This window comes from Hyaena hyaena, unplaced genomic scaffold, assembly GCF_003009895.1.
Source record: "Hyaena hyaena isolate Hyena2069 unplaced genomic scaffold, ASM300989v1 scaffold_227, whole genome shotgun sequence".
Lineage (NCBI taxonomy): Eukaryota > Metazoa > Chordata > Mammalia > Carnivora > Hyaenidae > Hyaena > Hyaena hyaena.
In genome coordinates, this window is record NW_024080859.1 from 174,973 (window position 1) to 190,776 (window position 15,804).

The 15,804-nt window shown below is 53.2% G+C and overlaps 2 protein-coding genes across 3 annotated transcripts; one reads left to right on the forward strand and one right to left on the reverse strand.

Annotated features, from left to right (window-relative positions):
- Positions 1-104: 104 nt before the first annotated feature.
- RAB3A (RAB3A, member RAS oncogene family) lies at positions 105-5,770 on the forward strand. The gene is made up of 5 exons (XM_039243404.1): positions 105-275; positions 1,449-1,676; positions 3,286-3,404; positions 3,985-4,109; positions 4,930-5,770. The coding sequence occupies exons 2-5, from the start codon at positions 1,449-1,451 to the stop codon at positions 5,118-5,120; spliced, it is 663 nt and encodes a 220-aa protein (XP_039099335.1). The 5' UTR covers positions 105-275; the 3' UTR covers positions 5,121-5,770.
- Positions 5,771-5,824: 54 nt separating this feature from the next.
- MPV17L2 (MPV17 mitochondrial inner membrane protein like 2) lies at positions 5,825-8,739 on the reverse strand. Of its 2 annotated transcripts, none has more exons than XM_039243405.1 (5): positions 8,433-8,739; positions 7,649-7,819; positions 6,868-6,944; positions 6,636-6,773; positions 5,825-6,444 (listed from the first exon to the last, which is right to left on the reverse strand). In XM_039243405.1, the coding sequence occupies exons 1-5, from the start codon at positions 8,617-8,619 to the stop codon at positions 6,415-6,417; spliced, it is 603 nt and encodes a 200-aa protein (XP_039099336.1). In that variant the 5' UTR covers positions 8,620-8,739; the 3' UTR covers positions 5,825-6,414. The 2 variants fall into 2 exon arrangements, with proteins under 2 accessions (XP_039099336.1, XP_039099337.1); XM_039243406.1 differs by having other exon boundaries at positions 6,645-6,773; positions 8,433-8,736.
- Positions 8,740-15,804: the final 7,065 nt, after the last annotated feature.

The window sequence follows — 15,804 nt, forward strand, 5'->3', positions numbered from 1 at the left end:
TGCGTGGGAGCCCCGCCTCTCCTGGCTCCGTGTGCGTCAGTGGACCACTTCTTCAGGCGCGGCTCCGCCCCAGGATGGCGTCACGGCTGTATCTGCATGTGAGGCCCCGCCTCACTCTTTGCAGGACGTCACCGCGGACTGCAGGGGCCTGAGCCGCTGCTGCCGCCGCCGCTGCCCCTGTCGCGCAGCCCCACATCAACTTACGGGGGCCCTGTCACCACAGCCGCCGAAAAGTCGCCACCGCTAGGGTCACCACCGCATCGGTGCAGGGCAAGGTGAGTTCCCGGGCGGCCTAGTGCGCCGCCTCAACGAACACCTGCATAACCTTCATTTGACTGATGGGCTTGCCGGGGTAGGGGACGAGGTTGGCTAGGATCAAATGGGAAGAAGGGTGCGGCGTTCACAGCCCTTGTAAGGGTAGGGCCCTGGTTCCCCCTATCTGCCCTAATCTCACCCCCAGCCCCCACCCTCGGCCTCTGCGGCGGAGGGGGAGGGGAGGTGAGTGCCTTGCGGGAAGCTTTGCGCGCGGGAGGTGCTCTGCGTGCGCGTGCGCGTGGGGTGAACACGCGTGTGCGCGCCCGCCTGTGCCAGCGGGTTTGTGTGCATACCCTTTTGCTTATGTGCCAGGGTATGCTCGTGTGACCCTGTGGGTGTCCCGACTCCAGTGAGTGCGTGCTGCACGCGTGTGGAAGGAGACGCATGGACTGTGCGTGTGCGTGCACGCCGTGTGCATACGTGCACGGGAATGCGTGCCCGTGTGGGTGACGTGTACACGCCTGCATGGGTGGAGGGTGTCCTGCGCATGGGTGGGTTTTTCACATTTGTATATGCGTGTTGGTGTGCAGACAAGTGTCTGCGACTCTTGCCTGTGCACCGAGTGTTTTTGACTCTCAGGTGCACACGCGTGTCCGGGTGTGTTCCCTACTGCGTGCACCTGAACGTGTGCACGCCCCATTCCTGTCACATGACCAGCTGCCTCAGCAGGATCTCTCCTATCTTGGGGGTCTAGGGGAAGGGAGTGCTGCGACTCGCATCCTCGCGGGATCGTACACGCGTGTGCACGTGCGCCCGCACAGCTCCGTTGCGAGGAACATGAATGATTGATGGGGGGCGGGGCCGGCTGCAGTCACCCCTACCCGCTCAGCCTTAGGGTTTAGGGTTACAGTCGGACCTGGGCCCTGGGCAGTTGGCGGGCTGGAGGGGCTGGCAGCGTTGTCCCTACCCCCATCTCTCTGAGCTCCTCCCCTGAAACTTCCGGCCTTTCAAGGTCACGGCCGCCTTTTGCCGTGGCCCCCCCATTAGTACTGGGGCTCCTAATGAGATAAGGGTAATCTCAAAACACGAGTCCCCCTCAAGAGCTCTGGAGTTCTCTGCACCCTGTGGCTGGGGCTTGGGCAATTGGGGGTGCAAGGGAACGCCTCAACCTCACTTACACCCCGCACACCCAGATGGCGTCGGCCACAGACTCCCGCTATGGGCAGAAGGAGTCCTCGGACCAGAACTTCGACTACATGTTCAAGATCCTTATCATTGGCAACAGCAGCGTGGGCAAGACCTCTTTCCTGTTCCGCTATGCAGACGATTCCTTCACGCCTGCTTTTGTCAGCACCGTGGGCATCGACTTCAAGGTCAAGACCATCTACCGCAACGACAAGAGAATCAAGCTGCAGATCTGGGTGGGTCCAGCTGGGGAGCTCCTGTCTCTCTCACTTTCCCTTCCCAGAAAAGCAGCTGTTCCCGGTCTGGATTCATTCATTCACACACTGGGCATTTATCAGGTGCCTCCTGTGTATCGGGGGGCTAGAGGCCCAGAGGAGAGTGCCGTTGTTCTCTTATGGGTGTGCTCTGGGCGGGGGGAGTGGGGGTGGGTAGGAAGGAGCTAATGCTGGGTCCTCTCCTATGCCTGCTATTAGCAAGAGCATCACTTGGCTTGGTGCCTCAGTTTCCCCAACCTTAAGCTCTTTCATATGAGTCTGTATTCGGTTTCAGCTGTATCTTGGCTGCCCCCAGCCTCATTCCCTGGGACAGGAGCAGGGACCTGGGTCTACTAGTCACCTCCCTTAACCCCATAGAGTCCTGAGGGAACCTGTTAAATCCCACGTCAGAGCCCTCCTTTCTGGCTATTTCTTCCCTGTGGCCCCTACCTCACTCGGGGTAAAACCCATACCCGTCCCCTGGCCTGGGAGCCCCTGCCTGGTCTGTCTCCTTCCACCTCTGCCTCCTCACTGTTCCTCAGATGTTCCAGCCACAGACCCACCTCAGAGCCTTTGCCGGGGCTGTGCCTTTTGCCTGGATTGTCTTTCTCCTAATCCCCACATGGGTCCCTCCTCCCTTCCTTCAGCTTTAAACAAATGTTTTTTAAATGTTTTATTTATTTCTGAAAGAGAGACAGCGTGAGCAGGGGAGGGTCAGAGAGAGAGTGAGATACAGAATCTGAAGCAGTCTCCAGGCTCTGAGCTAGCTGTTAGCACAGAGCCCGACTCAGGGCTCAAACCCACGAACTGTGAGACCGTGAGATCATGACCTGAGCTGAAGTTGGACGCTTAACCGACGGAGCCACCCAGGTGTCCCATCCTTCAGCTTTTAAAATCATACCCTCGCCCGCACTGCCAGTCCTTCCTTGTCCAACTTTACTTTTCCCCTCCGTCTTTATCACCCTCCAACATAGGATAGGTTTTCTTCTTCTTCTTTTTTTTTCCTTCTTCTTTTTTTTTTTTTTAAATTTATTATCTTATTTTTTAAAATGTTTTATTTATTTCTAGGAGAGAAAGAGAGAGAGCGTGAGCAGGGGAGGGTCAGAGAGAGAGGGAGTCACAGACTGAAACAGGCTCCAGGCTCCGAGCTGGCAGTCAGCACAGAGCCCGACGCGGGGCTCGAACCCACGAACCGCGAGATCATGACCTAAGCGAAAGTCGGACGCTTAACCGACTAAGCCACCCAGGCGCCCCTCTTCTTCTTTTTTTTTAATGTGTGTCTTGTCTGTTTCCTATCCTGGCTTGTCTGTTTCACCAGGCAGTGATTTGTGTCCATTTGGCTAACAGCTATGTCCCCAGTGCCCCTTGCCCAGGTCAACGCCCAGGTATGTCGAAGGAGTCATGGAATGATTCTGTAGGTACCTGCCTCCATCGGACGATGGGGCACGCTATTCTCTGTGTCTGTGGCCAGTCTGCTTTCCCTGAGCCACCTCTGGCCCTCAAGGGGACTGGGCTGGACAATCCGGGCTTATTTCCATTCTGAGGAGCTGATGTGTGGGGTCCTCTCTGACCCCTGTCTTTTCTTCCCCAGGACACAGCAGGGCAGGAGCGGTACCGGACCATCACCACGGCCTACTACCGGGGTGCCATGGGCTTTATCCTCATGTACGACATTACCAACGAGGAATCCTTCAACGCCGTGCAGGACTGGTGAGCACTCCCCAGCCCCTCTCAGACTGTCTCCAGAGCCGGCTTTGATGCAAAGCCCCAGCGGCCCTGGCAGAAATGGAAATAACAATAGTGGATTCTCAGACGTGCAGTCAGTCTGTAATCATTAAAATTTGGGAGCACTGGCTCAAACTAAGGGGAAGAAAGGGTTTCATTTCAGGTGGAAGAATGAAGGTTTGAATAGGTGGAGAGAAAAAAAACTCAGGGCAGGGGCAGAAAATAGGACAGTTCTCATAGGTGAAAGGATATAAAAAACATTTTTGCCCAAAGTAATGCTAAATTTTAAGGAAATTTCTGAATTTGCAGAGGAGGGAGAAATTCTCGGGGGGACAGCGGTCTCAGAAGGATGGGAAAGGCTGCTTGAAAGGGGTGTCCAAGGTCAGGGAGCCCCAGAAGTGTGTTCCGGGCAGGACAAAGGCCGGAGGGAGGGACCGAGCCTGCCAAGTTCAAGGAGTAATCAGGAGGGGGGGGGGACCAGAGAGGGAGGCGGGAGGGAGGAGACCAGAGGACTCTGGAGCCAGGACCCCCGCAGCCCTGACCCCCCTGTCACCGCCCCCTCCAGGTCAACCCAGATCAAGACCTACTCATGGGACAATGCCCAGGTGCTGCTGGTGGGGAACAAGTGTGACATGGAAGACGAACGGGTGGTGTCGTCGGAACGTGGCCGGCAGTTGGCTGACCACCTTGGTGAGTGAGAGGGACAGCGAGGCCCTGAAAGGGAAGGGGACGCGGAGCCAGGACAGGGCCTGGATTTGAATGCAGACAAGTCACGCTTTGTGCAAATGGCCGTGACCCAGGAGCACGTGAGATGGATCTTGATGGATGCATCGGAGTGCACCGTGCAGGAAGTTACTGATTCATTGGATACCCTCCCTGCCCAGCCTCTTGTTGGGTTGCTGGGCCTGAAAGGCTCTATTTTTTGGGGCAGGAGACTGGGGACTGAGCTGGGGGAGTGCCCGGGCGGAGGAGTGGGTTCTGCTTAGTGGAGGGAAGACCTAGAGGAAGCCACTGGATCTGGTGCTTGAACAAAAGGTGGTCTCAGGCAGAGGAAACGACTCCGCCAAAGGCCAGAGGTGGGGGAGATCGTGGGTGTTTTGGCCGCTAACTTTATGCAGCTGGAACGCAGGGGCTGCTTGGAGGAAACGTGGCTGATTCTGCAGGGCTTGAACCGCGTGCCAAGGATCCGGGAGGCAACAGGGAACCACAGGGTGTGTAAGCAGGCGAGGCTAGGGGCGGCCGTGAGTGTCAGATGCTACCGGCCTCAGTGCACAGGCTGGCTTGGGGGGTAGGGACAGGGGCCTGGAGACCAGAAGGGACAGTTTTAGGGTGCAGGATGGAACACGGGAAACAGGGCCCACCCAGTCTAGTGTGGCTCCCCTGGAGGGCTTGTCGGTGCCTTCGACACGCAGCCGGCACCCGGGAAACCTCCAGACGTTCCCTGCCCTCAGAGAAGGGTCTCTGGGAGCCGAAGGAGCAGGGTCCTCACCCCTCCCTTCCCAAACCATAGGCTTTGAGTTCTTTGAGGCCAGCGCCAAGGACAACATTAATGTCAAGCAGACCTTTGAGCGCCTGGTGGACGTCATCTGCGAGAAGATGTCCGAGTCACTGGACACGGCCGACCCTGCAGTCACGGGTGCCAAGCAGGGCCCACAGCTCACGGACCAGCAGGCGCCTCCACACCAGGACTGCGCCTGCTGAGAGCCGCCCTGCCCCCACCCTCGCCCGGCCCCCCGGGCCTGATCCAGCCCCCACTGGCCGAGGGCATGAGACCTCTGCCCCACCTTAGCCCCTCACCTTTATTTATTATCGTAGTTATTTATTTATTTATTGGAGATGTCCCCCAGGGGCCACAGGCTCCCTACCCCACCCCACGTCCCACCCTGTACATACTGCCCTGTCCCCACTCTGCCGTGGCGTGTCGTGGCCCTGTGAACTCCCCGCTCCCCCTCCTCTCAGGACCCCGCCTTTTTTAAAATTCACCCCCATCGAGAGTTGCCGATTTTGAAGAGGGGGGCCCGATGACACCCCAGGGCAGGCTGGTGGGTGGATGGGAGGTAGTCTGGTCGGCCGGCCTCATGGCTGTGACGTGCTGGGCCAAGGCCACTGTGGGGGTCTCAGCATGGACCATGGGGTGGATCAGAGCCAGGCAGCGGCCCACCTGGCTCCTCACCCCCAACGTTTTACCCTTTTTTTAGAGGTGAGGGCTGCTGTGGGTACTCGCCACCCTGGGACCCCCCCCGAAACACCAGACCTGTTCTGACGTCATGAGTGTCAAACGTGCCCCCCAGGTCCCCAGGAGATGTCATGACAACACTACACACACCCAATAAAGTGAATGGATGACGCCATGTCCCTGTGAGTGCCGCCGGCCTGCCCGCGGTGGCCTTGATCATTCACAGCAATTTCAAGGACAAGATAATTTAATTGAACTTTCGTGACCCGAGCAGGATGCTGGAGGCCACCCGGCCCTGCCTAAGGCTCCAGTGTCTGAGGGGGGTCAACTCTGGGCTCCGCCCTGCTCTAAGGGCATGGGCCGCGTCCCCACCTTGGGCCCAGGGCCCAGCCCATAGTGGTGTTGAGGCTTTGGGGCTCGGGCCCGGCTGGCTGGGGCCAGGCACTGAGGGCGGAACATGGCTGCCAAGGTTCACTGCGGCCTGTGGCGAGAAGGGCTCCTGGATGACCCTCCATCTTCATGGCTGTGTTCCCGAGCAGGTGACTCAAGTCCAGTCCTGGGCTTGGAAGTGGCCGCCCAGCCAGATGCCTCAGAGTCGGGGTGGGGCCAGGACCAGGCCTGGCCTGCTGAGTGTCAGTCTCGCTTTCTGACACCCAGCTGGGAGGGTTGGGGCAGCCCAGTCTGCATGGGGCCCAGGGCCATGCAGCCTGGGGGTGGACGGGCCCAAGGTCTGTCCGTGCAAGAGGGCCTGGTGACACAACCCATTCGCCCCTCTGGACTCCTCTTCACCCAGCGAGCCCACCGGTCTTGTGGCTGGGATCAGTCTTGCGGGACGGTCGCAGCAGGGACCTGGCCAAGGTCACATCAAACAGCAGAAAGGGTTTCGGTCTTTACCCTGCTTGTGACCAGCTCCCCACCCTCACTGTGGTTTGTGGATTGTCATAGGCACAGGAGGACCTGACCGTGGCGTGTAGCTGCATGCTATTTGGGGTTCACCCATGGGGCCCCTGAGGAGTCCCCTGGGTGCCTGGTCCACCCACCGTGCTCACCCGGTACTTCAGGTAGGAGAGGTACGTGTCCCAGCCCAGCGTCAGGCCATTGATGTAGGTGACTCGGAACTGAGAGGGCACGAAGAGGAAGTTCACCAGCTGCGCGGCTGGCCAAAGGCACCAGTCGGCCTGCGGGGAGGGGCGGAGGGTTGTCACGGGGAGGGCCTTGGGGGCGTGGCCGTGAGGGCGGAGGGCGGGGCACGAGGGGGTGGGCGTTGCCCACCTTGTAGAATTCCCAGAACTTGTCCCGAAGCTCCTGGCAGCTCTCATCCAGGGTTTGGCCCTCCAGGCAGCCAAGGCCTGGGGAGACCAAAAAATGAAAGTGTCAGAGGCTGGGGAGCACCGGTGACAGAGCAGATGGGGCAGGAGCCGCGAGGGCCGGTGTCCCAGGCAGGCAGACCGTGTTTAAAAGGCTTGTGATGGGAAAGGCCACACACAGCAGGATGGCTGGTGTGGAGAAACGTTGCAGAACGAGTTGGGTCCAGTGAGCGAGAGGTTATAAATAGACACGCACCCCAAAGGATGAAGATGCACCCTTCCGGAGGCTGTTTTATTTTCTTTCACAGAGGATGCAGCCTGGGGGAGGGGGCGGGAAGGGTGGGGACACTCTTCCTAGAGCCAAGGGCTGGATGACTGCACCCCATCAACATCGACCCCAGCCTCTGCAACTCTTCCTTCAGCCTCAGGGCTGTTCTTCATGCCTGCTGGCTCCTTCAGCTCTCAGCCAAGTGTCTTCTCCTTTGGGCCCAGAAGACCCAACCACTGCCCGGGGCCGCCCCACCTGATACTGTCCTCATCCCTCCTACACGAAGCACCAGTGTGTGATTCTGCTGTTCATACCTGCCCCCAATGGGTCTGTCCTGTTACTACTGTGACACAGCACTCGCTCCCCAGCCACTCACAGAGCATATGAGAAATGCACCTCAGCATCCTTCTTAACACAAAGCTGGCTATGCCCCTCCTGACTATGGAGGGGCAAAGCTCAAGTTCACAAGGCTCCTTACCTAAGAAGTACCAGACGCCTAGCATGGGAGAGGCCACCAGCTGGTCGATGAGGACTTTCCTGAGGACGTTTGGGAGACCGCGGAGGCCGGACGCTGGGAGCAGGTGGTCCAGCCAGAGGTACCAGTAGTGCAGGAAGGGGCCCATACTGCAGCCCACTGCAAACATGCTAGCTGAGAGCAGCCCAAGAGTCAGGGGGGCGGGGCACGTCAGGTCAGCAAATCTCCCCAATCCGTTCCCTCCCTGGTTAACCTCCCTCCCTGAGCCCACCCGTACGTTCTTCCATGACAAGCCCCACTGCCAGGCACCGTGCCAGTGGCTCCGCTCTCATCCCCGTCACCACCCTGCGCGCGGGTTCCACCACTGTCCTGCTCTCCGGAGGAGGAAACAGGCACAGCGGGTTGGGGAGCGTGGGGCCAGGGCACAATCCCAGGAGCTCCGGACTACCCGGGGCGCGGTTTCCCGTGCTCAGTGCTTGGTCTCCGTGCAGAAGGGAGGGAAGCTGCCAAGGGGGTGGGCGGGGACGAGGGTGGCGGGTGCAAGTGGCCAGAAACTGGATATGGGAGGAGACAGGGACCAGGAAGTAAGAGGAGACGGAGACCTGGAGTGGGGACGGGCCAGAGACCGCGGGGTGGAGGCCCGAGACTGGGTTTTCAGGGTCTCGGATGCAAGCCGAGATCCAGGGTCCTGCCAGGAAGCAGGGCCACGGGTCAGGGGTCTCCAAATCTGAGGTTGGGGCCAAAGGTCCCCCGGGGTCAGGGGCCAGTACAGCGCTGGCCTCCTCACCTGAGCGCCGCGGGTCGTATTTCTGGCCAGGCTGGGCGCGGACCTCCCACGATTGGCGGATGCCGTCCCCGGCCGCCATGAGAGCACCGCAGCCCAGCGTGTTGGTGACGAGCAGCGCACGACCTTGGAACAGGGGCTGCCCCACGGCCCACAGGCCGCGCAGCCAGCGCCTGCCGCGGGAAGCCATGGCCCGCCGCTACTCTGGAACCGGCGCCGCGATCGAGGCCCTCCCCTTGCTGGCCAATCGTACTCCGTCTTCGCTTTCTGCCTGCCCGCCCAGGTCCCCGCCACTCAATCATTGACCCGGCCTGGAGAGATATTAGCCAATAAATAACCGGCATCCCATCCGGGCCGCTGAGTGAAGCCAATCGCCGCCTTCCGCTCTTCACGGGCCAATCGCAAATACGCGTCTCACTGCAACATGCTGACTTTCCCTCGTTTCCCCGCCCCTTTCTGCACCGGCCAATGGACAGCCGTCGCCACACTCTTACCAATCAGCCCCGTACTGTACTGACCAATCACAGGCCAGCGTTACGCCGGCGACTCACTGCCGGTTGTCCCGCCTCCTGTATAAAGGTGGTCGATCTTGCTTTCCCGTCTAGTTGCCTTCCAGATTCTCAGGTTTTCCCGGAATTCCCAAGAAGGGATGCGACCCGTGACCACGACAGCTCCCGCGGCTGAAGTCTCATCCCGCAGAGACTCGCGGAACTGGGGGAGGGACACAGGTCTGAAGAGCGCACGGCCCCGTTGGAGGTTGGTCCGGACATTGAACTTGATCCAGACTTGAGCTGGATATCTGACCTCAGTTCCAGAAGAATAACAATTAAAACGTTAGGCACCGTCCTGGGCACATTACGTGCATTAATTTATTTTTCCAGCCGCTGCACAAACAATTCTATCCCTATTTTAACTCCTGTGTTCCTGTAGGGGAAGATAGGTGTTTCAGTGGAAACCTGTGGCTTACTTAGAAGGAGCCAGGGCTGGGGCACCTGGGTGGCTCAGTTGGTTGTGTCTGACCTCGCCCAGGCCATGATCTCAGACTTGTGGGTTCAAACCCCGCGTCGGCCTATGTGCTGACAGTACAGAGCCTGGAGCCTGCTTCAGATTCTGTGTTTTCCTCTCTCTCTCTCTCTCTCTCAAAAATAAACATTAAAAGAAAAGAAGAAGGAGCCAGGGTGTCACAAACTGTGGCTTGTGGGCCAAACCCCATTGCTGCTTTTGTGAGGCTCACGAGCTAAAAATGTTTCATGCATTTGTTTAAGTGTGTGAAATAGCTGAACTACAATTTCTGGACATGAGAGAATCGGTTTTGAAGCTCCCTTTTACTTTCCAACAAATGAACTCTTGAACCGGGCTAGAAGCAGCAATAGTTTTACGAGCAATTGCTCATAAAATTGCAACAGAGCACTTGGCATTCGGATCATATGGAGAAAGTAGATTAATAAATATCAGCGACAGTTTCATTTGATAGCACCAATAAAATAACACCATAGTAATCAGAAATTACTTGACTAGTCAGCACCAAATTAGCAGGGTTTTTTTTCTTCTTTATCTAAAGTATGTAATTGCCCTTTCCTTCTTTCTCCTAAAAAACCCTTTGCTTTCCTACATGACCGGGGACCCTTTTCTGGTTAGTCAGGAATCTGTGCTCCCTGGATTGTAATTCTTGGAGCCCCAATAAAAGCCTTTGTTCCTTTTCGTTTTCACCTCCTTTTCTCAGTTTACAAATGGTTGGGGGGAAAAAATCAAAATAATATTCTGTGACATGAATATTACATGGAAATCAAATTTCTGGATCTATAAATAAAACTCTGTTGGGACAGAGTCAGTCCCATTCGATTCTGTATTGTCTGCCCTCCAGTGAGTAGTTGCCACAAAGATTGTGTGGTCTCAACAACTAAGCTATTTTACTATCTGCCCCTTTGTAACAAAAAAATCCTTGGGGCGCAGGCTGGCTCAGTTGGCGCTTGAGCTTCCGGTTGTGAGTTTGAGCCCCCCTTTGAGTGCGGAGATTATTTAGAGATTAAATCTAAACACAAAGAGAATTTTTTTTTAAACTTCGGGGTTTTCTGATTTTGATTTCTCTGGAAGATTTTTTATAAACTCTAGTTCTGTGATTACAGCGGAAAAGAATTTTTGCTTCGAGCCATGCAAATGAGTTCTGCCAGGTGGAAAGACATTTCCTCTAATTTTTGTGCCATTGACGTGCACCTCATTTTACTATTCCTAATTTGCTTCCAGTTTGGATCCCCTTTGAAATGGTTTTAACACCTGACCAGTTCTCCTCGTGAATAATGAGTGAACAGGGGGCGCCCGGGGGGCTCAGTCCATCGAGTGTCCGGCTTCGCCTCCGGTCATGATCTCACGATGTGTGAGTTTGAGCCCCGCATTGGGCTCTGTGCTGACAGCTCAGAGCCTGGAGCCTGCTTTGGATTCTGGGTCTCCCTCTCTCTACCCCTCCCCTGCTCTGTCTCTCTCTCTCTCTCTCCCCCCCTCCCTCTCCCTCTCCAAAATAATAATAATAACTTTGTGAACAAAGAAATGAAGAGTCCGTCAGGAAGAACTTTTGCGATGTGGGCCTGTGCTATCTGGTGTGTTTCTGTCGAAGGGGGTCAGGATACGCCCCCACAGAGCGATTCTTCTGCAAAACAGCAAGGTACCTAAAGGGCACTTGGAGCTTCTTCTTCCAGAAATCGGGAGATGAAATTTCCAAGTCAGCAGCCCCCTGCCTGTACCAGGAGGAAGGAACACCCTTTTCCCCAGAGAGGGGAAGTCGAGGCAGAGAGAATCTGTACAGACAAACCTGTGACAGTAACCTCTCTCCCCATAGTCTCCCTGTATGCTTCAGTCACTTTTCCACCATTGCTTCTCCTCCATTCAACCTAGTAAAGAAGCACTTAGGCCTAATTATTTCTTGAGTCTCCTTTTTCTTTTTTCTTTAAAATTTTCAGTGGTTATTTTTTGAGCGAGAGACAGAGCATGAGTGGAGGAGGGGCAGAGAGAGAGGGAGACACAGAATCCGAAGCAGGCTCCAGGCTCTGAGCTGTCAGCACAGAGCCTGACGCGGGGCTCGAACCCACCAACCGTGAGATCATGACCTGAGCCAAAGTCAAACACTTAACTGACTGAGCCACCCAGGCGCCCCTGGGTTTGGGTTTTGAATCGCTTGGAACAGGTATGCTTCTGGTTAAAAAAATAGTAAGATTTCATCAGTGCCAGGAAAATTTACTGTCTGTCTGAGGTGAAACCTGATAAGATAGTTAAAAGGACTTTTTAGAAAAAATTATTTTTAAAGGAAGTCTATGGGCAGAAATTGGCTTAAGGGAGGCTGATATTCCAAGGCTGTTAGGAACAATTTTCAAAGCCTTCTCTCCTAAGCTAAAATGAAACTATGTTATTCACAGGGCTACTTGGGAACGAACTCCCATATGAAATTTCTTAAAAACCTTCTTTGCAAATATTAATAACTTGCTCCATCTGTCAGGAACACAGTTTGGATTCAACTATTAAAAAAAATTTTTTTAAGTCTATTTTTAACTTAATTTAACTTTTTTTTTTTTTTTTTTAAGTAAGCTCAATGCCCAGTGTGAGACCTGAAATCACAACCCCAAGATCAAGAATCAAGTGAAGCATGCTTCACTGACTGAGGCAGCTGGGAATCTCCTGAACTTTTTTTTTTAAACACGTGAGTTTTGTATATGTGCTGCCGAAGCGAGCACTAAACACGTGAGTTTTGTATCCCTGTCCCTGTGTCATGGCAAAAATTTGAAAATAAGAGCTGTAAGATCTCTGATTGTATCTGTCTCTATGTTTATGTAATATTTTTCTACCTCCAGAAGGCATTGCTAAAGAGTAATTGTCAAAGAGCTCTATTTAATCGGATTTTTTTTTTACTTATTTATTTTATTATTTATTTTAGAGAGCAAACACGAGTGAGTGAGGGGCAGAGAGAGAGAGGGAGAGAGAATGGGGAGCCTGGAGTGGGGCTCAAGCTCACCCAGGAGCAGGGCTCGAACTCATGAACTGTGAAACCATGACCTGAGGAGAAGTTGGATGTTTAAGCAACTGAGCCACGCAGAGGCCCTGTAATTGACTTAAAAAAAAAAAGTTTACATAAATTAAGATTAGTCAAACAAGGTTGTTATCTCTTTGTTTAAGATTGTAAAATGATAGGGGGGCCTGGGTGGCTCAGTTGGTTAAGCGTCTGACTTCGGCTCAGGTCATGATCTCACGGTTTGTGGGTTCGAGCCCCACATCGGGCTCTGTGCTGACAGCCTGCTTCCGATTCTGTGTCTCCCTCTCTCCCTCTCAGAAATAAATAAAATAAGTAAAAATTTTTTTAAAAAGATTGTAAAATGATAAATTCAACCGTAAGAACAAAACATATGATAAAAGTCAGTAGTTTACTCATATCAAGCATGATACTAAATAAAAAGGGAAGAGAGTTGGATGTTTAACTTCATAGGTTTTTTGAGTCTGTGAATTTTTTTTTCAGAGAGAGTGCAAGCAAGGAGGAGTGGGGATGGGGTAGAAAGAGAGAGGGAGAAAGAGAGAAGGAGAGACAAAGAGGGACAGGGAGGTGGAAGAGAGACAGAGAGAGAGAGAGAGAGAGAGAGAGAGAGAATCTTAAGCAGGCTCCACATTCATAGTGGATCATGACCTGAACCAAAATCAAGAGTTGGACACTCGATCTACTGAGCCACCCCGGCGTGTCTGTGATTTTTGGTACTTACCTGATTCGTCAACAAGATAACCGAGGATGCGGGGCGCCTGGGTGGCTCAGTCAGTTAAGCGTCCGACTCCGGCTCAGGTCATGATCTCACAGTTTGTGGGTTCAAGCCCTGCGTCGGGCTCTGTGCTGACAGCTAGCTCAGAGCCTGGAACCTGTCTTTGGATTCTGTAACTCCCTCTCTCTGACGCTCCCCTGCTCACGCTATCTCTATCTCTCTCTCAAAAATAAATAAAACATTTAAAAAAATTAAAAAAAAAAGATAACTGAGGATGCTGGCCAGCTGTTTTGTGACTCATATGTTCACAAGTGATCTAAGCATAACTGTTAAAAATGAGTACGTTCAATATATGTAAGTGGGATGAAAGTTTATGGGTGAGCTTTTTGAACATAATTATGTCTTATTAAAAGTTTGCTCGGGGTGCCTGGGTGGCTTAGTCGGTTAAGCGTCCGACTTTCTCTTAGGTCATGATCTCGTGGTTCGTGGGTTCGAACCCTGCGTCGGGCTTTGTGCTGCCATCTCAAAGCCTGGAGCCTATTTCAGAGTCTGTGTCTCCCTCTCTCTCTGACCTTCCCCTGCTCACACTGTCTCTCTCTCTCTCCTAGAAATAAATAAAAATATTAAAAAAAAAAAGTTTGCTCAAGAATAGTTTGCTATATCTTTTGGGAAACTTAAAACCTTGAAGTCTTGCTAAGCCAGATGACGGATATTCGTTGAATATGTAGATTCTTTCCAAATACAATAAAATACTGAAACATTACGTACTAACCATAAAGTTGAAGATAGTCTCCTTTGGCTCCTTAAGTTTTACAGACGGACTAAAGATGTTTGGGCTGGTTTGTGAATGTGACCTTTGTCACAATGAAATCTTGTGCTGTAAGAAAGCATATGCCTCTAGAAATGACGAAATGGTGGATTTACAGATTTGTTGATCTAGGGCAGAATGTTGGCCTGTTTACAGTTTACAATTGCTGGCTTCCTGGTTTTCACTGGGAATTAGTGTTATAAATTATAATCAGTATAAGAAAATGAAACGATTATTTTTTAATTAAAGTGCAGAAAGAAAAAGGAAGCTAGGATGTGTTTTGGTCAGAAATGCATGAGGAATAAAGGATGAAGAAGAATAATTTTGTCCTAGCTTAAAGATATTTAAAGATTGTTTCGGGGGGCACCTGGGTGGCTCAGTCGGTTGAGCGCCTGGCTTCAGCTCAGGTCATGATCTCACAGTTCGTGGGTTCAAGCCTCGCGTCAGGCTCTGTGCTGACAGCTGAGAGCCTGCAGCCTGCTTGAGATTCTGTGTCTCCCTCTCTCTCTGCCCCTCCCCCACTTGCGCTCTCTCTCTCTCTCTCTCTCTCTCTCTCTCAGAAATAAACATTAAAAAATAAATAAAAGCTCAAACTTGAGGTTCCTCACGGGAACTTCCGACAAAGCACGCTGAGTACCTGCGGCACAAGTGTAAATAATGCCGGCAAATCTGACGAGATCGGTCAAGGAAGGTCATCCTCTTCGATCACATTTAACAAGAGGGTCAACTCGAATATTATTCAGCCATTAAAAAAAAGAAATCCAGCTATTTCTGACACCATGGATGAACCCAGAGGGCATTATGCTAAGTGGGATAAGCCAGACAGAGAAAGACGAATACTGTGTGATCTCATCTATATGTGGAATCTAAAAAGTCCGACTCGGGGCGCCTGGGTGGCTTAGTCCATTAAGCGTCCGACTTTCGCTTAGGTCATGATCTCGCGGTTCATGGGTTCGAGCCCCACATCGGGCTCTGTGCTGACTGCCAGCTCAGAGCCTGGAGCCTATTTCAGAGTCTGTATCTCCCTCTCTCTCTGACCTCCCCTGCTCACGCTGTCTCTCTCTCTCTCCTAGAAATAAATAAAAATATTTAAAAAATAAAATAAAATAAAAAGTCCGACTCATGGAAACAGAAGAACAGAGGCTTCAGGGCTGCAGAAGTGGGGGAGATGGGTGGTCAACTGGCCTGAGCTTGGCATGAGAGCTGCAGATTTTTTTTTTGAGAGAGGGCGCAAGTGAGCAAAGCAGAGAGTGAGAAGAAGAGGGAGTGGGAGACTGAAAGAGAGAAGCAGGGCTTGCCTGAAGCAGGGCTCAAGCTAACCTGATGCGGGACTCCAACTCACCAACTGTGAGATCATGAGGCGAAGTCAGATGCTTAACCGACAGAGCCACCCAGGCGCCCAGATTTTGCTGCTGGCTTGGTTTTGCCCTCTGTTCCCCTTTTCCTGGAACACTGTGACCCATCCCCTTGCCGCTAGTGAACATCATTCTTTGAAACTCCCTAGCCAAGAACCCCTGCTCCATCTTCTGGCTCAACTCCTATCACTCAGTGTGGGGGCGGCAAAAGGTAGTTAGGCTTGTGTGTTGAATTAATGAATATAGCCTCTGCCCAACGAACTCCTACTCACCCTTCAAAACCCTAGTCACAATGCCCCTATTCCTGTGCAGAGCCCTCACACCCTCTCTGGGCTCCTCCTGCCCCAGTGCCTCCCTCTGGCCCATCTCTGCTCCCTGTGGGACAAGGAAGTTCTGTCTGGCTCGGCGTCCCCCTAGAAAGGGGACTCCTCGGGGGTCTCAGCATTGTGTCGGCCAGAAGAAAGCCCTGTGAACTTCTCAAA